General features: G+C 35.0%; 1 protein-coding gene across 6 annotated transcripts in view; it reads right to left on the bottom strand.

Moving 5' to 3' along the window:
* Positions 1-1,794: 1,794 nt before the first annotated feature.
* PHTF2 (putative homeodomain transcription factor 2) overlaps positions 1,795-27,291 on the bottom strand; it is a 118,856-nt gene continuing 93,359 nt past the window's right edge. For 5 of the 6 annotated variants that reach the window (XM_029927947.1, XM_029927953.1, XM_029927974.1 and 2 more), the window contains 9 exons: positions 23,206-23,424; positions 16,680-16,808; positions 14,884-15,156; positions 14,534-14,665; positions 11,887-11,973; positions 8,339-8,494; positions 7,375-7,470; positions 5,217-5,342; positions 1,795-4,211 (listed from right to left, as the gene is read on the bottom strand). In XM_029927947.1, coding sequence (XP_029783807.1) covers positions 4,191-4,211; positions 5,217-5,342; positions 7,375-7,470; positions 8,339-8,494; positions 11,887-11,973; positions 14,534-14,665; positions 14,884-15,156; positions 16,680-16,808; positions 23,206-23,424 — 1,239 coding nt within the window. In that variant the 3' untranslated portion in view covers positions 1,795-4,190. Of the gene's footprint in view, positions 4,212-5,216; positions 5,343-7,374; positions 7,471-8,338; positions 8,495-11,886; positions 11,974-14,533; positions 14,666-14,883; positions 15,157-16,679; positions 16,809-23,205; positions 23,425-27,291 lie in introns of those variants that run through there. The other variant, XM_029927983.1, reaches the window with a different exon arrangement.

Raw genomic sequence — 27,291 nt, 5'->3', positions numbered from 1 at the left:
CAAGTTTGTGCTGGCCCTCTGAGGGAGGGACCTACTGTACTGGGAATGAGGTAAATGTGACTGAGAACAGCAGTTTCACCAGAGTGCAGGGGGATGGGGCTTAAGGATAAGCAAGTTAGGCAGCCAGTGTCCGCATTGCTGCCTCCCACAGGTAGCTCTGTGTTTATGCTGAAGGGCAGGGGAGGAGAAATGGTGCTGACCAGTTTCTTTCTTCCAGGAGAGGTGTCTCTGTAAACACTGCCACTCAGGGATAGTGCTCCCAGTGTTCTTTAGGTCAGTTTCCACACTGTATGTACTCCCATGTTGTTTGCTTACCTTCTCGCCAGGAGCAGCACAGTGCTCTCCAGGCTCTATCCCAGTCAAACCTGCTGATCTTTAAAACTCCAGGCCTTAAGCCTCACTGGTTACAAGAACTCACAAAATTCAGCCCCTTTCACTTCCCAAGCCAATGGTTATGGTTATCCTTGTGTGTTCCCTTGTACATTCCTCTCCCTCTCACCCTTATGTATGACTATGGCTCCCTCCCCTCCACAGCATCCAAGATCCATTTATCCCTTAAACCATGTCTCTGCACTTCCCACCTTCTTCAATGTGGCTTCTTCTCCACCTTCAGTTGTAGAGTTTGTTCTGCCAGTCTTCAGGTCAATTTCTGGGGTATTTTGGGGTATTTAGGATGATTTGACCATTATCTAATTGTATTCATGGGATGAGGCGAGCCTAGGGTCCTTCTACTCTTCCACCTTCCTTGTCTCTACCGAATATACTTTCCAAGGGAATAAAAGAGAGTGTGGGCTCCATCATTAACTAAGTATGACAAGCTTGGGCAAGCTTCTTAGCCTCTTTTGTGACCTCAGGGATTTTTATCTGATAAAGAACAAACTCTGGACAAGGTGGTATCTAAGGGCTTATGTGACTCAAGTCATTCATTCATTCATTTCATTCAACAGACTGAGAGTTCCTATGTGTCAAGCACCATGTTATGTGCTAGGAATACAGTGGTGAATGCAGTTAAAATCTCATGGAATTTATATTCTAAAAAATTCCTGATCATAAGATAGTAATTCTCAAGGTGGCGAGAAGTGACAGGTGGGACAAATTTTCTAAATCACTTGAGAAATACTTTTTTGAAAATATACTTCCTCCTAGCGGGTAAGCTCTGTGAAAACCAGTGATATTGATAAGCATCTGTGGTATCCTTTGTACAGACTTGGCAGAAAAAGGGTTGAGAATTAAGGTTCTAAATGATATAGCATTTCAAAGAGATGCCTGTCATATGCTCTATTTTGCATTCTGAAGGGAGATTCATTAAAAGAGCCAATTCTAAGTTGGAAAGTGCACTTGAATTAAGAGTCCCTGATTAATTAAAGTCCTATGAACACTTGTACCAATCAAGTGTAAAAGAAATATTAGAATGCTTACCCATCTTATTTTTGGCCACGATCTCTCATGCTGAACTCATGTGGCAAACTGGCAAACTGTTTAAAAATACCACTATCCTTCTGACAATGAGCTTTAATATCCCAGGCTATGGCCAGTTTTCTGTATTTAAATACAAACAAATAAGCAAAAAAAATTAATGATATCATAGCATTTTGGGGATGGAAGACCTCCATATTCTTTCATGTTGAGAATCATAACAAAATCTTAAATGTCAGGAAGTTTAAAAAAATTTATTTCCCCTTCTCTGAAATCTAAGAGTTATAATTAAAGTTTATGCTATAGTAAATACAAAATTACCATAGAAATGTATATGAGTTTAAAATGAAAAGGGAAGAAAACCCAGAAAACCTACAGTTTAACACTGTCAGCATAGAATATTTTATTTTAAACTTGCTGTTCAAACGTTCAATTACAACACATGTGGCAAAGAAACAACAGTTAACACACAACATCTGCCACAATTCTATCTTTGAACTGCCTTTTCTATATTATGTGATATGTTACAATATCTTTCAATTTCTTACATTCATGGTATTCTTAAAGGCAGCAAATGTCAATTTTTCTGCTTTGAAAACAATTTCATTAATATTTTGAAATTGCTTAAGATGACAACTATGTCCTTTTGGTATTCTACTGCTGCCCACCTTAGTGACATAATTCATATTATTTATAAGTTGTTGAGAGGTATACTGTACTCAATAAATCAGCTCCCAACTCTTAGTTAAAATGAACTTCAATCCAAAACAAACATTTTCCTAAATCAGTATACTCAGCTACCTTTCTCAAAAATATTTCCATTCTGAAATAAGTTTTTTTTGAGATACAATAATTTCATCTTTTATTCCTAACAGAACTCATGCTGTACTTTTTTTCTCAAAATATATTTGATATATTCTGTGCAAAATGTTAAGTTCTGTATAGGTATGTACCTTATTCTGAAAAAGTTTATAAAATATAATTCCTAAAAACAACCTCAACATTAGACAATAGAGGAAGAAGAAACATATCAAACAAAGCCTAAGTTTTCACATGAGAAAATAAGTATGTTCTTAAAGCTCCAGTAATACATTCCTTGAAAAAACTCAGAATGCACTTTGGTCATTATTAAACATAGGAGAACACAGGTAAATAAAACAAACTGCTTTTGTTGTTTTCTACATAAAGAAAATATACTACACAATGAGGCTGATTTGAGGCTGATCAAAAGGAATGGTAAGAGCAAAGTGATATTATGACATGGCTCTGTTCTCTACACATTCCTGATCTTAAGATTATGATTTGGGGATTAAAACTGCACCAATTAAATAAATCATTTACAATTAATTTTTTAATAAACTCCCTAACACATGGTAAAAAATGTGAGGATATTCAACATGATATACCTTGCACCAAGAAAATTCTATACTGTTTCAAATAAATTCTTTGTTTTAGAAATTGGTACCCAGTTTAAAAAAAACTGCAAAAACATTTCATGTTTTATGTAATTCCTAATATATTCTTGATTGTACAAATGTAACAACTTAAAATCAAGGCCCAATGTAAGATACCATCATATTCGCCCTATCTACCTAACATGCCAACATGGTATGTTCTCATTTGGACACTTGGCAAATTGTGTGTGCGTGTGTATGGTGGGAGGAGAAGGTAACTGTCCAGGTTAAAAGCATCTAAAATAGCCCTTATAAAATCGGGAGTGAGGGGGGTGCACCAGGTTAGGTTTAGAGGATTGAATTTGCAGACTGAAGCTCTTTTTTGAAAATTTGGATATAGTTTTATAACTGCCAATCAGAGGAATATTTTATTGGTTCTTAACCTTGTTCTTAAGTTGTTCATTTGAGTGTATATACACTATAGTGTACCATGGGGAGAAAATTATTTTACTTGAGTAAACATAATAATGTACTTTAGTAATATCAATAGGCACTTCACTTGTGAGATGAGCGTATACCTCACTCAAAAGGATACCATATCATGCCCTAGTACACTATAACATACCCCATATAAAGATACGCATTAAAAGTAACAATTTTAAAAAGTGCACATTTTGAGCATGCACAGTTGGAGCTGTGCAAACAGCCCAGTGTTTCAAATAAATACAATTATTACTAGTTAATTTTTATCAAAATATCTTACAGTATGGTAACCATTTACAATTATTGCTCTATTAAGAGTTTTATCATCAAAGAGCACTTGTTGACCTGTTATGTAATACCATATATACTAATACTGAAGGGTGTGTAACTGCAGCTTAATCAGTTCAGATCCTGGCATTGTTCGAAAGTAATTCAAGAGAAACCCTGACTGGATCTTGATTCCCCAAAGAACACACTTTATGTGTTTAGCTGAGTGTCCAATGCAATATTCCAAAGTTAAAGAAGTTTTCCTCAAGTAAGGCAAGTTCCTGGCATTGATGGAGAAACGGTGCTTAGCAATGGCTTCTATTCTCCCGATCTGTTATTCTGTCAATTATTTGTGAACAATTACCAGGATCTCAAGTATCTGGATATCAGTTTTATCACCCTTTCGACACCTAAGTACATCAATGCTAAAAATAAAATATAAAGACTAAAATAGATGTAAAAAACAGTGAACAAGTAAAATAAATATAAGAATTGCACAAGACAGTCTGATGTAAACACTTCGATTTCCCAGCTGAGACTCCTGAAGCAAAGAGTCAGTGACTGCTTTCAGGCAGCTTAGTTGGTACTCTTATTCTGGAAAAGAGGCTACATCTTCTTTTCTCTGAATTGTCATGATTTAATCTTCCACAGCTAGTGAAAAAATAATAGAAGTAGTAACCATTAGAGTCAGTTTTTTAAAAAAATGTTTTTACTTATTTTTGAGAGAGAGAGAGAGAGAGCTTAAGTGGGGGAAGGGCAGAGAGAGCGAGCGAGGGGGAGGACAGGATCCAAAGCGGGCTCCACGCTGACAGCATTGAGCCTTATGGAAGGCTTGAACTCACATACCGCGAGATCACTACCTGAGCAGAAGTCAGACGCTCAACCAACTGAGCCACCCGGCGCCCCTAGAGTCAGTTTTAATATTGCAACTTATTAAATTATATCACATAATGCTATTATTTAAATTTCATAAACAAGTAAAGGTTCTACTATTTTAAACTCTTTTATCGTCACATTTTCAAAAATAATTCACCTTAAATAAAAATGTAAAAATCAGCTTTTCTCGGCTTTCTTTTATTGGGAAGTAGCAATATACATATACCACCCATTTAATATGAATAATCTGCACCTTATTCACTGACAGCTGTGCATATGTTGGGGGATATATGCATTGCTATATAATAAATAACTATTGGCCCCAAAAAGAAATAAGGCTCTTCTTTTCCTTTTCTATCACCTAAATAAGATTCAGATTATGAGTAAAAATAAATACCTTATTGTATACAGTCCTAGCTGTATGAATATTGTTCCAAATTAGGAGTTCCATCAGCATTATAAATCAAGAATATTACTCATTCTTTGTATACAATATCATGAAAATTACTTCATCACTGTGCAATCAAAATCTTCAAAGAGTGATAGGGTAAAATAAATGTCACAAAATATAACAGGGCACTAAGAAATAAAAATACCTGGAAAGGGCACCTGGGTAACTCAGTCGGTTGAGCGTCTGACTCTTGATTGTGGCTCAGGTCATGATCTCACAGTCGTGAGATTGAGCCTCACGTCAGGCCCCATGCTGCATGTGGAGACTGCTTAAGAGTCTCACTCTCAAAAAAACAAAACAAAACAAAAACAAAAACCTGGGACTCTTACCTTTAAATTAAATCCAAGCAAGTCACTGATGACGCCAGAAACAGCGGAAAGGATGACAACCTGGGTGATGTTGTAAAGCAGTGGGTTCATGGTGAGCCCATACAATCTAAAGGGGCTGTCCAGTTCCTAGTAAAGGAATAAAAACCAGAGTCCAGAAATGCATTAAGAATCATCAGTCAAATTAACTCGGGGCGATATACAATGAGAATTTTTAAAAATCACTTTCATAAAACAATTACAAATTGTGGATAGTTTAAAAAAGGATAAACTTGGTTAAACTTGAAGTTTTTTGAAGGTTTTTTTCTTCTTTTTTTAAGAAGTGATTTCTATTAAAAGAACTCTGTAATCTAAATATGTAACTGCAATTTCTGTCTCAAATGAATGACTAATAGAGTACTGGTCTAATAGTTTCCAAGAGGCATGAAAACATTTTCTAGTAAAAGAACAGAAAATGTAAGAGAATAATAATACCTTTTACACAAGAATTAGAAAAGTAGCCAAATTTTCTGCCATTATTAACATATATATAAAACTCCCCTTTAAGACAATTACTTTTCAAATATAAGAACTAATTAACTGATTGAGTCAAAGATTTAAAATTCTATGATTTATTGCTTCTCAGATTTAAAGTCATATGGCAGGCCCTGTGTTAAGCTCTAGGAAGTCCAGATTTAGTCCCTGTGCTGACAGACCTTACAGTGTAATAGACTTGCAAATAAATAATTGACTGCGAGTCTCCCATAAAAGATGAATGTATAAAGAAGGCAGTGGGTCCTAGAGGAAGGTGCTCCTAAAACTTTGTGGGAAGAGGCAATAGGTATTCCACTAAGACACGAGAACATGGCATCTTTGAAGGGCTACAGGTTGCCCAGCATTGTTAGAGGCCAACTGCAAGGAAAGAAATCCTTCAAATTTGTAAAACTGGCTACTTAGGTAAGGGTGATTCTTTATACAAATTTCCTGACAGACTGCATTTAATCGGGAGAGAAGTGCATCAGATGTGCAGATGGGAAAGACCACAGGCACTGAGAGCGGTGAGACGAGAAGCAGGAAGGCTCAAAGCTCAAGTGAGAGACCAGTGAGGGCCGGACCTACGGTAGTGCCGAAAGGGAAGTGGGGATGAACCGGAGGCTATTCGAGAGGTTAAATGAATGGGCCTGACAATTTCTTGGCTGTGAAGAGTGACAGAGAAAGAACAATCTATTTTTAAGTCCCAGGTTTCTGAGTAGAAGATTGTATATGACTGTGTGTGATCACACGCTTGTGCTTTGTACTTTAGTTTCTTAAATTTCCCTCTACTCCGAGACTGACGCTGCTTTTAAGTCTCATCCTGTCTAGCCTACGCTGCTTTTAAGTCTCATCCTTCTAGCCTACGCTCTGAAGATATTCAACACATATGTACCCACAAGCCCACCCACCTCTCTTCTGAACTTTGCTTGTCAAGGCCCAATATATACTGGGAGGCAGTATACCTAATTAAGACTTTTTAACTGACTGAAGAATTAATTGTAACACTGAGAAACAACTAACTTTACACCATTCTCTGAACACGTTATATTCAATTTGTTACAGAAATTAAGATTTTAAAAAACATTTTCCTTTTAAGAAACAAAAGCTGCAAAGCAATGCTAAAAATATTTTATCAAATTACCTCCAAGGAGTTATTATGAAATCAAATATTTTGAAATTATATTTTTATTGTTACCAAAAACGATTTAAAAATTTAAAGGTCTATTGGTAAAAAAAATTTATTTAATTATTATGTATTACTACTTTTTAAGTTAACTCAGGCCAAGCAGAAGACTGCTCTGAGAAATAGAAAATGAGAAAATTTCTAAATTAACATCAAATCTCCCTTTTTGAAATCTATTTTAAGTACTAGGAGGCAAAATTTCCAAAGATGCCAACCTCTACAATATTTTAAAGTCTTTAATTTTCAAAAAGTTATTACAATTTCATAATGATATGATTTGGATTACTTTTATTAGTTTTATAAGTAAAATGTACATGACATGAATGTGTTCAAATATAATTTGTTAACAATTTGGATAATCATAAAAACCAAACATAGGATAGAATCTGCAAACAAAAGACTAAAAGATAAAGTATCAGAACAGCATATTCTACATTATATTAACATTTTCAATTTTATTTTTACCTTCAGCAGTTTAGTAGCCAGCTTTAAAACATTATTCACTAGCGTCAGTTCCTCTTTTTTGTTAGGTTTCTTCTCCATTTTCAAGTAGAGGTTTATCTTTTACCAAAAAAAGGAATGAATAGTTAAAAATACTTAAAATTACAACAAATACTCATTTTTAAAAGGAACTGAAAGATAGTCACTAAAATATTCATGGTGCTTCTCTGGGTATTGAGATTATAGATGACATTAATATTCTCCTTCATACTTCACTATATATTCCAAATTTCTTACAATAAACATTTTATAATAAAATTTTAAACTTCTCAAATTTAATTAAAGCTGACACAAGAAAGGAAAACTCGATTTCACTATTTAACAGGTGAAACACTTTAGTCCTAGAGCCAATACAAACTAAAGAAGAATCATGAAAGTAGACCAACTGGTTTGTTTGCTGCTCTCCCCTTTCCCCTTGAGCCCATGTGACAGGGTTAGCAATTTTTTAAGAATCACACTATCCCTGACAAAACTACTCAAAATGTTTTCACTGGCAAGAAGTTTGAGTAATTCCTATGGAATGGTAAGGAAAATATTAAGCAAGTGGATACAAAATAAAGTTAACCATCAAAATTATTATGCTTTATCCTTCCTACTGAATACAAATTCCTACTTCTTCAAACATGGCTCTGCTAGACTGCCAAGCAAACACATCCCACTAATGCTTTAAAAGTCATCATTTCTATAAATAGTACTTCCTTTTTGTCAAATAAAAGTGAAACAGAAAAACAACAGATTAGACTTGAAATCTGCATCAAGGCAAGAACATTGAAGGTTCATGTCCTATCAAATTTCAAGTTTTGCGTTGTAACACAAATACAATCTAACAACAGGTTCCTAAAAGAAATTTGAAGTAAATGCAAAGATTTTTAGTTTAATATATAGATTATAGACATTAACTTATAACATAGTAAACATGCATTCTCACCTGTTCAGTAAGTAATATTGAGGTATTGCTATATTTTTTACTTGTCTCTGATCCAAGTGTAACAAATCTTAGGAGAAAAAGTGTTAACGAGATGCACCAGATTACTAGTTCCCAATTGTAGTGACAATCAAGGAAGATCTCATGCACATGAAGCAACTAAAAGTGTATGAAAAAGGCAACATAAAGCAGTAATGTGATTCAAACAATTTCTTTCTAAAAGGAAACAACATTTGATTTCATACAAATTGATCATGAATATAGTATTACATTTTAAAAACATTCCACATTTATTATGAAATATTTCAAACACATCAAACATATAATGTAATCAAAACCCATGACTAGAAGGTAGACTGGAAGATTTTCTTCCTAATTTTAAAGTATATACCCCTAAGGTAATAAATATCATATGTACAATGTTGCTTTAATTTTTTAAAGATATACTTTAAGATTAAGAACAGTACTTTCCAGTCACTGTATTATGAATCTCCACTGAAATTCACCAATTTCTTTTCTCCATCTGTGGAGACGATCATGTTTTCTCCTCTTTTAATCAACTATAGCTCAAACCAGATTGGTGGATTTTTCTAAGTTGAAAATCTGCATTCCATAAACTATATTGGTCATGGCATATTTATTGTTATTAAGTTGCTGGCCTCATCTTCCTAGTATTTTGCATTGAAGTTAATAAGGAAAATTAGTTCACAGTTTTCCATTTTTATACTGTCTCTCCGGTCAACTGATATCAAGATTCTATTAGTCACATAAAATGAGTTGGGGAATAGTCCCTTTTTTCTATTCTCTAGGTGTTTTGTGTAAGATTAGAATTACTGTTTATTTGAATAATTGGCAAAAATCAACTGTAAAGCCACATGGTAGTCTAGAAGGCTTTGTTGGTGGCAAAGTTTTAAACTATTGAATCAATACTACTTTATAGTTATAGATCTCCTCGGTTTTCAATTTTTGAGTCAGTTTTAGTAATTATGCATCTGTACCAAATTGTCACCTAAGCTTTCAACATTAATGATATAAAGTAACTTATACTAGCATTCTTTATACAACTTCTCAACTCTGTCAGCAGTTTACACTTAAACACACTGTGCTTTTTAAATATTATATATATGCTTTAAAATTTCCACATGTATGAGGTTTTTTGCTGCTGTCATTGTTTTTTTACTGTAATGCATAGCAGTTAGATCAAGTTGTCTATATTGTCTCAGCTGAGAATTACTTTGTGTCCAAGTACATGGAAAGGTTTTATAAACTGTCCTTGTGCCTGAAAAGAATATGCATTCTATAATTTTAGAAAAAAATTTAAAATATCTTGTTTAGGTATTTATCTTCCCTGTGTTTTTTGGGGGGTGGGGTCCATTTAATCTATCAATTACTGAAAGAAATGTGTTGGGGCCTTCCAATGAGGTTTTTAAAAATAATTTCTTACTTTAGTGCTACTGATTTTGGCTATCTACACATATATTTTGAAGTTATATGTCACATGAATAAGAGTTGAGAATTATTGGAACTTGATGAATTGTTTTAATTTTTGTCCCACTTCCCTGTCTCCCTCATTGTACATAGATTACAGACATTTCATCTGATATTAATATGCACTCACCAGCTTTCCTGTAGCTCCTGTTTTTGCCTGCAGTATCTTTTTCTATCCTGTTACATTCAAAACCTTCCAATGTTACTATGTTTCATGTGCCTTTTTGTTGATAGAGAGGTTTTACAGACAGAACTACTATACGATGTACTTCAAGGAACATGGAAATTAAACTTGGAAGCAAAGGCTAACACACTATTAGGAATTGTAAGTAAAGAAATCAGTCTTTTCTTCTTGGTTTGCTTTTAAGATTTTTCTCTTTGTTTTGGTGTTTGCAGTTCTTCCACAATGTGTCTAAGTGTGGATTTATATATATGGCTCCTTCTTATTCTTGTTGTGCAAGGTCTCAGCAATACAGAAAAACTGTTAGCCATTATCTCTCCAAATATTGCTCTCTTTCTCCTTTCTATCTGCAATTCTTATGGATATATGTTGGCTCTCCCATCTGTTTCAATCTCCTTTTCATATTTTCATCTCTTTATCCTTATCCTATATTTTGGGTAACCTCTTCCACCTCTCATTCACTTTTAGCTATCTTCAATCTGCTATTCATTGTTATTTATTTTGTATTATGTTGTTAATGTCAATAGCTCTATTTTTCATTTTTCTCAAGTGCTGGCAATTCTTTTTCAAATCAGTTTTTTTTTTCCATAGTGTTATCTGTGTCTTTATCTTATAGTTCTTATCTGATCAGCTTATTTATTATCTGAGGCAGCTGGAGATCTAATCTCCTGTTTGTTGGTTTCTACATGGTTTTGAAACCTGAAGGGGCTTCCTCTGTGGACATCCTGAGGCCTAGACTGAAGTCACATCCCCCCAAGAACAATCTTGGTTTTGCTTCTGCCAAATATCCCAGGACTGCTTTTCATATTAACTTTATATTGACATAGAGGTTACAGGACAAGATCTGCAATGCACATTTTAAACCCTGAACTCCAATAAGGGTAGACCTACAATTACATATTCTTAGGGAGAGACTTATCCCCCTTGTCAGAGTCCAGGCAGAGTTAGATGAGCTTTTTTATTGTCCTCCTATACTGGTGGCAGTCTGTTTTTCTTCTACCTTTTCACGGAGACGGTAGTCCTGTAACGGGTCTGGCTTTATGAGGCAGCATATATAAGGATGTATGCAGGCTATGGCCTCATCTTCTGTCCTTTGTGGACATAAAATCTCAAGTCTCTAGGATACGAAAACTGACAGTTTACCTCACTTCCTCACCCTAGTGCTCGCACAGCATTAACACATATACTTAATTGCTCTGTTTTTTAGTTATATCTTCAGTGTTGGCCCCTTACTGTCTTATAAACTCAGATATGCATGAAATATGTATATAGAAGAGCTTATATATGAATATTAAAAAGCTAAGTTTTTATCCACCCTCTGGACTGTATATAGTATTTTAAAGCAGAAGAATCCTCAGGTAATCTCATATGTTGCAGTACTTGAAATGAAGTTTAATTTTATAACACAGAATATCCTGAGGTACTTCTGTGCTTCCTGACTAATCTTGGACAATGAGAGTTCTTTCTCAGAACCTGAGGCAGTCACGTCACAGTGACGATTCAGATATAAAATGAAAGAATACTAAGTGTGAATAAAGCAGAGATTCGTGAAAGACAGTCTGAAACAATTTTGCAATTCTGGTCACTCGCGTGTTTATTTTGGAAAATAAAGATAACCAGGTAAGTGGCGGATAAAAACTAAGCACTATTTAATCAATAGACATCTGAGACTATGCTAGACACTATTCATGATGCAGAGATGAATAAGACACATTTATTTATTCTACTGAAAAAAAAAAACTGCAAAAGGTCAGTTTCAAACCTTGTGTAACTAGGCTTCCCTATAATATTACTACTTTGGTTGTTTATTATTAGAAAGCCTCTGGAGCCCAATAATTATAGATGTGATTATCTGATTTCTATACAGAACAAGTCAACTCACCTGGGCACAACAGATAAATACAACTGATATAGTCAACAAGAAAGCAGATGAAACTATTACATCGACTGATCGCTGAGGACCTCGACGCTGGGGAAAAGGAGGAAAAACAGTTTAAATATACTTACAAATTAGCAGCTAATTCCATGCTTTCAGTTAAAGTGTTGATCTATCTGTGCAGGTTGATCATAGCTTACAATATTGAAAATATACCTAATTTGTTGGGTGAATTTTAATTACAAAGTGTTACTATTTCCTGAGAATTTTCAATACAGTAAACATAGTGAATATATAGCATAGAATTCTTGGCATAACTTCCATGTTTTTCATTTCATTTCATTCCAAATATTTTGTCAAACACTAATTATTTATTCAACAGATATTTCTTGAGCACCTGCTCAGAATGAGGCAGTGTGCTAGGTACTGGAAACACAGCAGAGAACAAAACACACATGGTCCCAACCCTCACAGGAACTAGCAGGAAGTCAAGACATAAAGCTTGTAGCCACAGATACATGTGATTGGCTGTAACAAGTGCTATAAAGGAAAGGTAAAGGATGCTCAGAGAAAACTGGTAGGCAATTTGGTTTAAGTATCAATTCCTTAAAGAAATCTTCCCAGGCCCACACTACTAACTGTCACATGCAAGTTAGGAAGATAGCCTGGGAAGATCTCCCTGGTAATGTGATACTTATACCAGAGTAGGGTGCTAAGGTATGATAGCACATGGCAGTGTTCCTGGAAGAAGGAAGGACAAGTGCAAGAGCACAAAACAGGAAAAATAATAGTGCATTCAAAGAACTGAAGCAGTCTGGTATGGCTGGAATGCAGAGAGGAAAGTGTTTCAAAATGAGACAAGGGAGATCGGATATCCTCAGGAGCTAGGTCATGAAGGGCATTGATAAGCCCTGTTCAGATTTTGTCCTTTAATCTAAGAGCAATGGAGAGCCTCCAGAAAGTTTTAAGAATTATATAATGAAATCTACATTTTAAAAAGATCTCTGGAAGGAGGAAACCTGAGTGCAAGGAGGCCAGTTAACAGGCCACTACAGTAGCCCAAAGCAGATGATTGAAGGTTTCGTTAGGGTTGCAGATATGGAAACAAAGAAGTAAATGGTCCCAAGATATATTCTGGAAAGAGGAAGGATGGGAAATGATGATGAGCTAGATGTCGGAAATGCAGGAGCGAAGTAAATACCAAGGATAATTCCTAGGTCTGGGGCTACATATTTTCTCCCGCTGAATTATAAGCTCCTAAACATAAGGACTTGCATGTCATGAGTAGTGGATGTTAAGTGGTTAACGTTAAATACCTGTTTATTGAATAAAACAATGTACAAGAGAATACATCTACTTATATAATCAGGTTGATAATGAGGAGGACTTACAGCTGGCTTCTCGCTAAGCCACATAACAGAGATCATATTCACCTACCTCCATACAACAGAAGTCACAGTGAGCAAAAATAACCCAGGCCAAGTTTTAGCATTTCCCCATGGAGACTAACAAATCAATGAACAGAATAAAGAATTTTTTAAATATAAGAATAGACAAACAGTGCAAACTTTTTTTCCACTTCTTTCACTGTTACTTCAAAATAAAAGGCATTAAAGATCTAGGTACATCAGATGGTTTCTGACCTTTTGGTCAGCTTTATTTAAGACCTGATTACTCCATGAATAATGAAAATCACTGTGTCTTAATGCAGCAAAGAAATAATCGTCAGGAGAAGTGCTCTCCTAAACTTAATTCGGATGTTTCTCATTTCCCTCCTGAGTTTCTATATTTACTCTAAGAATGGCTTAGAACTGCAAGCTAATATTTTTAAATAGTAATAGGCCACTTCAGTGAGGATATTCACTGATTAGTTTTTTAAACTCTTTTTTAAGCAGTGGGCTCCCTCTGCTGGCTTCTGATAACCATTCTAGGGAGAACAAAATCTGTAAGCTGAATGAGTAGAAGTTGGTGAGATTTATAAAGAAGAGATAAATCTCAAATCTAAAAAAGAAAACATAGGAACAAACAAACAAAAAGCAGAATTAGACCTATAAATACAGAGAACAAATTGATGATTGCCAGAGGGAAAGGGGTGAGCAGATAGTCAAAATGGGTGAAGGGGAATAGGAGGTAGAGACTCCTAGTTATGGAATGAGTTAGTCCCAAGAATAAAAGGTACACCATAGGGAACATAATCAGTGGTATCGTGTTAGTGCTGTAAGGTGACAGACGGTAGCCACAGGTTGGTAAGCAGAGCATTCCATACAGAGGTGAGTGCCTTCGTTGCACACCTGAAACTAATGTAACATTGTGTGTCAACTATGCCTGATGAAAAAAAATTAAGGAATAAAATTTTAAAAACTAAAAAATTAAAAGTAAATAAATAAAATATAAATCTAGGACAATCTGATCTTGAATGATCTACATAAAATGCATTTAAGCCTTTTAGACCTCAGGTGTTTTACTCTAAAGAACCAGCTAAACATTTATTTTCGATTTCTGAATCTGGATTGAAAAGAACACTAAGTATGATCACACCACAGCATGTTGAGTACACAGGAGACTATACATTTAGACATATATGCATATTGAAAAAAGACAAACTCTGAGAGGGGGGAGCATATTAAGAGTACTTTTATCACTACCATTCTACCTTAAGATATGACCGGAGAGATAGCCACATTTTTATATTCTGTACTTTCTTCAACCGGAAATGAGGAACCTCAGATTTTCGAGCCCTCCTTGCTGATGTTAAATGTCCAAACAGTTTTGCAAAAAGTAATCGCTAAAAACAGATTAGGATAAGGATTAATTTTCAAGTAGATTACCACAGAAAAACTCAAATCAACAAAATGTTAGGATTTTATTTGCTTAAGTACTACAAAAAAACCAGGAAAATAATTAGCAGATCCAAATGATTTAATGGAATACTAAAATACTTCAGGAATTCTGTATTATGAAAAGAATAAAATATTGTCTATCAAAATTCTATATTAAACTTACCTGTTTGTAAGTTCTTTCTGCTACACAGAGCAAAAAAAAGAAAATCCACACAAGAGACACACGAACCACAAAACTTATTATAACCATAGAAAGGACTATGACATCTTCATTAGAACCAAATGCAATCACATAAAGTTCTGAAGCAGAGTGTGCGGTGAGTTGTTCTAAGTCTGTAGCTTGGGAGAGTCGGAAAACAAATGGAGTTAAACCCAGGATTAGAGAGATTGCATTTCCAAAAATCTGGTATCCTATTCCTGGTATATGGCTGTTCACCTGTATTGAGAGAGAGAGAGAGAGAGAGAGAGAAAAACACAACCATACATAAATTTTATCTACAGTAAAATTAATCCCTATTAGGCATTATTTTACTTATAGCAGTATGAAATCATTTTGTTAAAATATGTTTTAATACATGAATAATGAAATTTAAATTGACACAAAGTTTGAGAGTATAAAAAGGTTCATTATCAGATTTCTAATTCACTAAATGGATGCAAAAGGATGAACTATCGTGGTATTCCCTAGATCTGGGGAAAAAATTCTACGGATCTCACTATTTCAAAAGTTAGAAATACTCACAAATACTTCAATATTAAAAAAAATGAGGAGATTTCATATCCACTTAAGCTCTGTACACAAAAAGAAAAATCTAGAATTATACTTATTTGATAAATTTGCAATCTGTGTTTTCCTTCAAAGAGCTCAGTACACAAATGGTATCGCCTTAAACTCTAACACCATTTTAGAAGAGAGAGTATGTTAGAGGAGGGAAAAATTAAATAAAAAAAGGAAAAAAGGGGGAATTATGAAAAAGGAAACTGGAAATGAAATAATGGGAAATACAAGACTGGAAGGACTGGAAGGGATCTAGCTAACTTTTTATCGTCATATTATACACTCTGGAAACGACTTGCTAGTTCACAGAGCTAACGTATGGAGCACCAAGTAGATCCACATCTCCAGAGATTCCTTATGAGTATATCATAAAATGAAGATCAATTTCTAGAGCAGTTACTTTAACTTCTGTCCTCCATAAAGTGTACACAATAGTTCTTGCATAATGAACAACGCACGGAAATTTAGAAGTGTAAGTAAAATTGGGCCCAGCGTCCGGCTTTGTGCTGACAGTTCAGAGCCTGGAGCCTGCTTCAGATTCTTTGTCTCCTTCTCTCTCTGCCCCTCCCCCACCTTCACTCCTTCAAAAACAATTAAAAAAAAAAAAAGTAGTACAAGTTAAATCATGCCTAGTTGTCCAAGAATTAGATAAAATTTAAAAAGTAGTAATGGTCTCATAAAAGACACAATTTAATGGAAACTGAAATTAAAACCCAATAATATTGGTACTCTACTTTCTCAAAGTACTCAAGACTGTTACCTCTAGCGGCATTACTTCTATATATTTAAGTGGGCAAGCAAGTATCAATATAAATATTCTATTGTGGTTTTTTAAATAAATAAATGAAGCAGGAGGGATACACAGAAAAATAAGCCTTCATCAACACTTGAGTATGTCTAGCAAAGTTTGACTAATGAAAAGCAAAAGAAAGAATAACATAAAAGAAGAAAATTTTAGATTGCATCATCTGTTCTTGGTCAGAACAATGAAATACTCAAGAATCACAGTGGTTTGGTGACAAATCACTCTATAAATCACAGACAGGTCCAAATACAAAAAAAATAACCTTTTTTTTCAGTTTGAAGAAATAAGTTGTAAATAGAACATCTTAGTAATTATTTAATATAATAATAATTGCTGTCTTATTCTTAAACTAAAAGAATAAAATGTAAAAACTCACTCTGTTCATTATCATTCCACTGATTTCAAGCACAGACATGTCTGCTTTCTTGCAGTCATTGCCTTCCCATACTATAGCACTTATTTTTTCTAATCCCGGGTGGGAATTATGGAGCCAGGGTAAATGACTCTATAAAAAATAAATAGAAACTGGTGAATACATTTATCACATTTCATAAATAAAACATGTATGTGTGTGTATGTGTATAAACTACACTAAAAAACAAATTGGTGAATGTATTTATCATATTTTGTAAAACAGAACATATATATGTCTGAACATGGGTATCTACATACACCCAATTTCAATGACACTAAAATTCATTCTTAACATTAATTAGCATATACATTGAACAGATGGCATAAGAAATTACAGTTATAAAAATGTGTAAATTAAGAACTTCCTGTAACAGGTATTAGGCAAGCTTTTGTTCAAAAATCCTCTAAAATGTGTTAGCGAAAGCACTTAGTTGTCAATCTGTCTACATAGTTACTAATACAATAATGTTCAAAGGCAAATGGATATCAAATTGTTCATGTAACTGACTCTCCAACTTAAGGTCATTCAATAGAAAAGCACATGACAGCTCAGATTTAAACTTCTCTGAAAGACTAAACAGTGATTCAATCTCATCCTGGAAGAGATTCTTCCTCACCCCCTTATGCTCATTATTTAATTTAGTAACTTTTCTGAAATTTTAGTCTAGCATTTCCCCAAAGGATTAACTTTTTTTGTTCCGTAGAGTATATATTGCAAATGGAAGCACATGAAACTAGAAGTACTCCAAGAATAAAGCATCTCTCAATGTTCCAAGAAATAGAAAAAGGTAAAAAGAAAATTTGAAGGCCTTAATACAAAGGATCAGATGCTTAAGTTTTGGGTTTTTTTGTTTGTTTTAGATGATTAAAATAATAAAACTTTGGGGTGCCTGGCTGGCTCAGTCGGTAGAAGATGTGCCTCTTGATATCAGGGTTGTGAGTGTGAGACCCACATTTGGTGTAGAGATTACTTAAAAATAAAATTTTTAGGGGTGCTGGGTGCGGTCAGTTAAGGGTCCGACTTCGGCTCAGATCATGATCCTACGTTTCATGGGTCGAGAACCCTGTCGGGCTCTGTGCTGACAGCTGAGAGCCTAGAGCCTCCTTCAGATTCGCTGTCCCCCTCTCTGTCCTTCACCCACTCACACTCTGTCTCCCCCTGTCTCAAAAACAGACAAAACATTAAAAAACTTTTTAAATAAAATCTTTAAATAAATAAAACTTCAAAATAGGATAGTTGGGGATTAAAGATAGCAACAAAATTCAACAGTAATCTACCTTATCAGATATTCATGAGAAGTTAACATTAAAAGATCAGACCCAAAATGGGATGAATTTACATTACAGTACTACTAACTTATTTTTATAACACATTTCATTAAAATAACTTCTACCAATGATTAGAATAATCTACTATAGTTATAGGTATTCTCTGAAGGACAGAAATGTGATTAAAATATGATAAAGATAAGTTTTTGAAAACTTAAGGAATTATTTTTCTGTAGGGAGAATAAAATTGCATTGATGTTTTGATTAAGGATATAAAATAGTCATTTAATAAAATGTAAGAAAACATATATGGGAAGTTATTATGATTCTGACTTGAACATTAATTTCCTGCATGTAAAGCTATATATACCAGGTTTACTATAAACAGAATAAAAACTGATGAATAATTACAGGCAAACCGTAATACGACTAGTCATATTATTAGCAAAGCTCTTTTACATTTGGTTTATTTGACTATGAATTAGTTTTCTCTAAAAATTTATCTTTTCCAAAGATATAGTATTTCAATAGACATTAACCATCATAGCATCTATTTCACTATTGGAAAGCCTTCAAAACTGTTAAACACTAGTTATTAACTATCCACTTAATTCCACAAATGAATATTCCACCAAATATTCTAGCTAGAAGCCATTTGTACTAAAATATGATCCAACTTTCCATGGAAATTTAATAATTATGAAATAACATGGACTAAAAAGAAGAGCGAGAAGCTGAGTGCAGAGCATAAAGCCTGAGAGGCAAGGTTTTAACCACTGATTTACAGGCTTCTAATGTTTTTAAATTCTCAGTCTGTTAACAATGAATTAAAGCCTTTCCAATTACATGAAGCAAGGCATATCAAGAAGGTCCATCTAGGACAGAAACAGGAATTCAAGAAGTTCACCCTCCAAAGGTATTCATTTTGCCCAGCGACCTTCGCAGTTACTCTAACTAGCATTTGATATCATCCTCCTATTTCTAGAAAGCCAAAAGGTAGGAGAAAAAAGAGCAACTAGAAACTGGTGAATTTAAAAAGAGTTAACTGAAAACAAAAACAAAAACAAAACACCAACCCAATCCTGTGTATGTGTGAAACATCTTCTGAAACGACAGTCTTGTCGGACCCTTAACACATGTAGACATGTGCTGTCTACAGGGTATGAAGAGTAGCATTACACACGGTGCTTTTTCAGAAAGACTCAAGGAAAACATCAGAGTAAATAATTCCATTTTATAACTTTATCACATAGGTTCTTCTTGGTATGTTTTTCAAACTAAAATCTGGATCCTCATTCAAATCTAAACTGCTTTGCTCCATATTCATTCAAAACTGCCTAAAAACATTAACACTTAATTGGTACCATGTTTTATTTCAAGTAAATTCACCCTGACAACCACTTTCCTGGAGTTTCTACCTGTGGGAAGTGTACCCATTAAAATCTGGCTTCACCTACTGCAAAACGAATTTCACTTGAATATGGCTTCATACTTTATTATATACTCAGCCACAACTAGGGGAGAGAAGTTTTCTGCTGTAGAAATGTTTCAGTTACTACTTCCAAAGAAAAGAAAACAATAAAACAAAAACAAAACTACAAATTTGGTAACACCTACGCTAGAACACACAGATTCAGATGCTCATTGTTTTTTCATAAGAAGGTATTTTTCAGTTTTTATGGTGGGCAGAACACAGTCCTCCAAACCTAATACAGATCTTAGTCAAACAAGAAAAAACTGGTAGCTTTTCATTAAAGGGAGCTAATTCCCATTATATGGCTACTATAAAACTGAAGATATGAGCCTAATTTTTAGAAGCCTGAGAATAAGAAATGTGTGTAAAATCAAATTTTTAATCCACAAGCAAGACCAAAGTAAGTCTGTGATACTATAATTAATATGCAGAGTAGAACATTAAAGATCTTACCAAAAAGGAACAGAGTAGTGTGACAGATTTAGGGCCAACTTATTCTGGATAGCATTCTTTAAAAATAATTTGGAATGCTTTGAAAAACCTGTATTTCCTTTCACTCATTTATTCAACATTTGTTAAACACCTGCTGAGTGCCAACCACTGTGTGATACAAAATGAGCAAAGGAACACACGGGTCCCTGTTTCTCTGCCTGTTATGGTGTCACTGGGAAAACAGCTCACAGGCATTTTCCTAAACTTAATTCCAGTTACTCTGCCCAGTGACTTAGATGAATATCCAGGTGACACAGCCCACACCCTATTCTCATGGAATGTTCCTTATTTTTGTTTCTTAAATTCCAAAGACCTTCAGCTACTCCCTGGCCAGAGTCGGGCCTGTCAACACACCGAATTGCTTGACTTCTCGTCTTACCAGGTCTCTCAAACCTTCAGTTCTAAAACGCTTCTGAACGTACCTTATCCTTCAGTCTGTCTTCTTGGTTTCATTTCCTTCTCTATCTAACATTGTCTGGACTCTTAGCATATCCATTATTTCATGGCCTCTCCTGTTCCTTGAATAACAACTATTTATTGAGTACCTACATTGTGTTACTTTGGGTGCATTTTTAATTTGGGTGCAAAATTAACTATTTAATTCCGAGCTTCAATTTTCTTATCTATGAAATAAACATATAACCATATATAAAAGATATACTACATTGTCTTAGGTTGTGAAAATTATATGACATAATGCATCTAGATTACTATGTAGAATGCCTGACATGGTGAATGCTTTTAAATTTTTGCTATTACCGATTACCACAACTGCATTTCAGAGACCATCATACAACTGTGTGGACCAAGTAATCACAAATTCATGGTTTCAGATTCTGGCTGGACCCTCAACAATATGGCAGTGTGCCTCTTAATGTGTTCACTGGCTTGAATACATGCCCACACTAACTCTCTTCACTTCCCACAAATGAGAACTACAAGCCGTCACCACCATGTACAAGCCCCCAGTCCTATCATCTCACTTACTGTTAACAGACCTCCTGGACTCCTGCGCTACATCAGCCAGTAACTCTCTCCCGGTCTTTTTCTCTGTGCACTGCTTCCTCCTTCTATTTCAGCAGAAGCTGTGCTCCCCTTCCCATCGAAGGCAAAACTTCCTAAGTATGTTTCCCCTCCAGATTCCTAAGAAACCTCATTCAGTAACATTTCCTCCTGTTTCTCTTCAGTCCTTTCCTCCTAGGTCTCCCCTACATATACAGGTGCTGGAGAATCTCACATCTTATGGGTGGGATCAAAATTCAGTTTTCCCATCTTTTAACAATGTTTATGGCTTAATGTGTAGCCCAGAGTTTTAAATTTTAGGATATCTGAATTTACTGATTGCCTCAGTTTTAATGTTTGAATGTGTTTTTCGTGTTCTTCTTTAACAAATTCTTCTCTTACCAAAAGCAACAAAGATTCTTCTCCTATATTTTCTTGTAAATATTTTAAGGTTTTGCTTCTTCACATTTAGGAACTACCTGGAATATACTTTGTGTATGAATAATCATTTGACCTATAACTATATACTGAAGAGTCCATCCTTTTCCTACTGGTTGTAATGCCACTTTTGTCATATATTAGAGATCCATATAAACATGTACTACACTTCAGGGATTTTTATTCTGCCCGATTGGTCTATTTGTTTACACAATGCCTTGGTCTGCTTGGGCTGATAGAACAAAATGCCATGGAAAGATGGCTTAGAGACAACATAGGTCTATTTCTCACAGTTCTGGAGACTGAAAGTCCAAGATCAAAGTGCTAGCAGTTTTGGTGTCTGAGGAGATCCCACTTCCTGGTTCAAAGACTCCTTTTTTTGCTGTGACCTCACATGGCAGAAGGGGCAAGGGAGCTCTCTGGGGTCTCTTTCACAGGGCACTCTACATATTCATGAGGGCTGCACCCATGTAACATCATCACCTCCCAAAGGCCCTATCTCCAAAAACCATCACCTTGTGGATAAGCTTTCACCGTAAGACTGGTAGGTGGGAGGGGGAAGGGTATAAACATTCAGTCGCTGGCATATGCCTATAGCACATATCTTTATTACTACACGTACTTTTAAAGCAAATGTTTATATCTGGCAGAGAAAGCCTCCCTGTTGTTCTTCAAAACTGCTTTAGTAATTCTTGATATTTTGCTTTTCAAGGTTGGACTTTAAATCACTCTAAGTTCAACCAGACAGACAAAAATACCTGGTGGCATTTTGATAGAAAAAGCAGTAAAAATGGGTGTCTCTAAGTGTTTCAGTCTTTAATAGAAACATTCCTAAAATATCATCATTTGAGGTTTTTAGGAGCAATAACTTTTTGATAGCTACCCTTTAGCAGTAGCTAAAGTTCCCTTCTGCCTCTAATTTTCTAAGAGTTTAGTTGTTGGTTTTATTTCTAGGATTTGATGACAAGTTAAACAAGAGAAAGAAGAGGAAGAGTGAGGATTTTAAATGGCCACCGGGTTTCTGGACTAGTGAGTGGATGGATGGAGATGTCATTCACTAAGATTGAGTGCCGTAAGAAAAACTGATTCATAAGACGGGGTATCTGGTTAAATCTGAGATACTGGTGGGACATTCAAAAGAAGATATGCTACAGAGGTGTGCTGTCCAACATGGCACCCTACTCACATGTGACTACTGAGCACTTGCAGTGGCCAGTCTAAATGTGATGCGCTTGTAAGGGCTCACAACAGATTCTGAAGACAGTATAAAAAGAGCAAAATATTTCATTAGCATTTTTCACATTGATTTTAAGTAGTGATGATATTTTTAATATAGTGGGCTAAGTAAAACATTAAATTAATTTCACCTTTTTAAGCATTTTAAATGAGGCTACCAGAAAACTTAAAACTAAATATGTGACCCTCATTATATGGGCCCTTGGGAGATACATATCTGGTATTCATGAGATATAGATTTGTGAATTATGACCTTATAGGTGGAGTTAAGGCCATGGGTGCTGATCTGACCGTAAAGTATGCTGAGGGACATAGGGACAAATGCATCTAAAACACAATGTGACTTACAAAACTCCATTTACCAACAACTTCTCAGGAACATAAGTTTGCAAGGTCAGAGACACACGATAATACAAATACTGACATTCTATGTTCCAATGAAGCCAGACCACAGCTCAAATAAAAAGAAAAAAAAATCACAGGAATATACTTTACTTGAATGTAAGCTATAAAATTTGTACATACATTCAAAAAAGCTGGACGGAGAGCCCCACATAACCCAACGCTGTAAACCAACCTGATGGAAAGGGTCGTCTCTATATTCTTTTCTCACACCTGGGTTAGTTTGAGGGTTTTCCATATCCGTCTCACTGGTACAGGATGAGCGGCACTCTGCACAGTGTAACAAGTCTTCCCACAACACATCTTCTGTTTCCGACTCTGGCCTTGTACTCTCAGAATCCTGTCTGGAACTTGAACAGCGAGAGCTGCAACTAGTACCCGACTTAGGGGCATCCTGAAATCAAGATATTCTTTGACATTAATACAATTTATGTACCCTTTCCAAGTCAAGGATTCTATCAGAACCATACATTGCTACTTTTTGCTGCAATGATAAAAACACTGTCAAGCGACAGTGAAATAGAAAGCAAAACATTAAAAATATATATTAGTCTTTAAGGAGTCACAGAATTTTCTTATCAAAATCCATTTGATTTTACATCTCAGCTCAAGTGTTATTTTGCATGTAAAGGCTGTGCCTGTTTTCTCTTAAGTTTTTATACAAAGTTCAGAATTCAGGCAAGCAGAGACCAGCCTTGGTTCTCACTGACTATACAGTCAATGAATACTAACCAATTTTAACTGATGTGTTTAACGTATTTTGAGTATTAAGAGTATTTTTTTACTCTCTTTTTTTTTAAGCAATATATGCCTACCGTTTTTGTTTTTCAAACAATAAACTTCAATAAACTGATATAAAATTAGTAAATATTCTATGTCAGGAAGATAACTGCCAACTCATGTTTTTGAGTATAAAAGATAAAAACTGAAAGGCACATAACTGCCAATACATGTTTTTGAGTATAAAAGGAAAAACTAAAAGGCACGAGTTAAATAATTTCTAATCAATTTACTTTTTCTTCCTAGGAGTTGTTATTGCACAAAATAAATATTCTGAGTAAAAGTTTGATTTAATAATTCAAAATGGGTTGCCTAAGTGGCTCAGTTGATTAAGCATCTGACTCTTGGTTTCTGCTCAGGTCATGATCTTCCCTGTTTGTGAGATGGAGCCCCACATCAGGCTCTGCATTGACAGCATGGAGCCAGCTTAGGATTCTCTTTCTTCCTCTCTCTCTGCCCTTCTACTGCTCACATTCTCTGTCTCTCAAAATAAATAAACAAACTTAAAAAATAATTCAAAATAACTTTTATTGAATAAAGAATGGTAACAGCCATCCTTATACCCAAGTATGCTAAAATTTTCAGATTTATTTTTAGCTATTCTATGTCACTAAGATTGTCAATTTTATCTTTAAAATATTTCATGTGTATCCCTTTCTCCTTATGCTATCACTAGAGTTTATCATCTACATCTTTTTTACTATAAAGAGGCCTCTAACTGACCCTTATTTGAAACGCCTTCCCCACTTTCCACAAAAATCTTCCAACAGTGCAGCTTTTTTTTCACTCTTCTGACCGAAGTCCCTCTGTGACTTCCCACTGCTCTCCTGGATAAAGTTCAAATTTCTTCACCAGCATGCTTGTCTTCAAATGTGCTACTCTTTGGACTTTGTTCTCCACTGTCCCAACCACAAACTTTTCCTCCAGCGACAAGGAGCTGCGCCTAACCCCAAAATCTGCGTGTTCTTTGCCACTCTAGCCTCTAATTGTGTTCCTACCTCGTATCCTACTCTCCTTTACAGCCTACTCAACCAAACATCAGGAAAACACCATTTCTATCTCTTTCTAGGTAGCTTACCTTGTTTCTGACCCTTAGTTTAGTCTTCTACCAATGGGGACTAAAACCACCTATCTTAAATCGGCACTGAAAATTAGATGAGCAGCAAGTCAGCCACAAGGCAGGGGCTCCGCAAATGTTAGCTCTGATGCCTTCTATTTAGGGTGATCCCTCTGTCCCTGAAGTGAGGTATTATCATTTATTTTCACGACAATAAATTTTACATTCCTATTCAGCATCTATAATTATAGTCTGGGTTAGTAAATGTTTATGAGCTTCATATTCTTAAATAAGTCATAACTCTCAATTATCCTGTAAGTCAATGAAAGCCAAAAAACATTTTTTTTGCCCCCCCTTAACACAAGTTAACAAAGTATCTTGAATGAATGAGACAGGTTATTGATAATTAATTTATTGGTATTAGAAGAAGCACCATGAAACTATATTTAGTGTGCTGATTAGGGATTTGTGGGATAATTATATGTTTGAAGAAGTAAAAATGTTTTGAAAGAGTTGAACAGGAAAGTAAGCAAAGAAATCAAAAGAAAAAAATACAGAAAAAAGGTAAAAATCGGACTGCTTTGTTTTACAAAAAACACTCCAAACATATATGCTTGACTAATGCCAATCAGAATACTTGAAGCATAAACAGTTTTCATTACAACTGTTTTCATTAGCTAGCAAGGCACAGAATGTATTAAGAAACCAGTAATGGCTAATTGAAAAATTTTGATAAACCTCGCTAATTATCTACCATTAATTTCTGATGATGTTCTAATCAGATACAGAAATGAGTAACAGGATTAAAAGCCTGATGATTATTTAACTGAAACTAATGGTGATTTTAGGGATAAGAAAATATCTTTAATTCTTTTGCCAAATATTGATTAATATGCAGGCTATGATTAATAAGCAGGGTACTTTACAAATATAAAAATCTAAAAATTATAGTCTATAACTGCTTACATACCAAACAGAATTTTACCTGCAATATTTAGGTGATTAATGGCTACTTTTAATTTCACTAGAAATTGCTGACTAAGAGCTAAAAATTGGAAATTTCTGAATTGAAGAAAATAGCTCAAGTTAATAGCATTTAATTTGGTTTGCTCTGCTCATTTTATATCTTCAGATAGATAGCTAAAACTGGGCATATAATCAAATTAAGGGGAGAAAATATATTTATTTGAAAGGAATAAGAATTTGTAACATAAATGCTTTGTGCCAGGCAACTGTGCAAATCTTATTTAATCCTAACAATTCAATGAGGTTCGTCTCTCTCTCCACTGGACAAATGCAGAAACTAAGACTCGGCAAAGTTAAAGAACTTTTCCAAAGTCATTTAAATATTCTGAGTCTAAGTTCACAGTTTCTTCATTATGATTCCCATCAAAATTGAAAGCTAATTTTCAATAGGGAATAAAAACTGAAAGATATTTGTAGAGTTAAACAAAGCAGAATACGGCAGGAAACCAGGCAAATGCTTGAAAGAAGTTATTGATTCCACAGGATACCTCCTATGCCAGATAATCAAGAAACTCCACCACCACCTTCTCAACAGGAGACAAGAAGAAGACGGCCAGATATATATAGTAGATCGTAGAAAAAGGCCAAGAAACTAGAGTAGGAGTGGGGTGGGAGAGTTAAGGAGTAGGAGGAAGGAAGGTTCAGTGAGAGTCTCCATCCTGAATGACAAGACCACCACCTCATTCCCAATCTCCTTGATGCCAAACACCATGGCAGCCTACTAAAATGTCTACCACCCCCATACCACCAGAAGACTGGATGATTCTTTCTGAAAAACTAAAATCCCCTAAAAAGTATATCTATAGATATTGACATCCAAAAGACTTGTAACAAATGGCTATATCCCTAACCAATCATTTTATAGTGAAGACCACCAGTTCCACCCAAGCACAAAGTGCTTCCCAAAATGATTTCTCTGTGCCTTACCTGAAAAGAAAAAATATCACCTGTAATTTGAAAAGAACAGAATAATATATACAAATATGTAAAACAATACTACAACACTATGGCTATCTGTCTCAATTTTACTTATTCAAAAAAAGGTTTTGTTTTGCTTTATTTTTTTAATGTTTGTTTATTTTTAAGAGAGAGAGAGACAGAGAGAGACAAATGGGGGAGGCACAGAGAGAGCAGGAGACAGAATCAGAAGCAGGCTCCAGGCTCTGGGATGTCAGCACAGAGAGAGATGAAGGGCTTGAACTCACCAGCTGTGAGATCATGACTTGAACTGAAATTGAACATTTAACCGACTGAGCCACCCAGGTGCCCCTGTTTTGCTTTTTTTAAATACCCTGTGAGGTTGGTTTGACTTGAGAGTCAGAATTTTCTTGAAGTGAAATGCAGCACTTAAAGAGATTTTTTAAACATTTATTTAATTTTGAGAGAGATAGAGTGTGC

Source organism: Suricata suricatta, chromosome 2 (assembly GCF_006229205.1).
Source record: "Suricata suricatta isolate VVHF042 chromosome 2, meerkat_22Aug2017_6uvM2_HiC, whole genome shotgun sequence".
Lineage (NCBI taxonomy): Eukaryota > Metazoa > Chordata > Mammalia > Carnivora > Herpestidae > Suricata > Suricata suricatta.
This window is presented reverse-complemented; position numbering and strand designations above follow the sequence as displayed.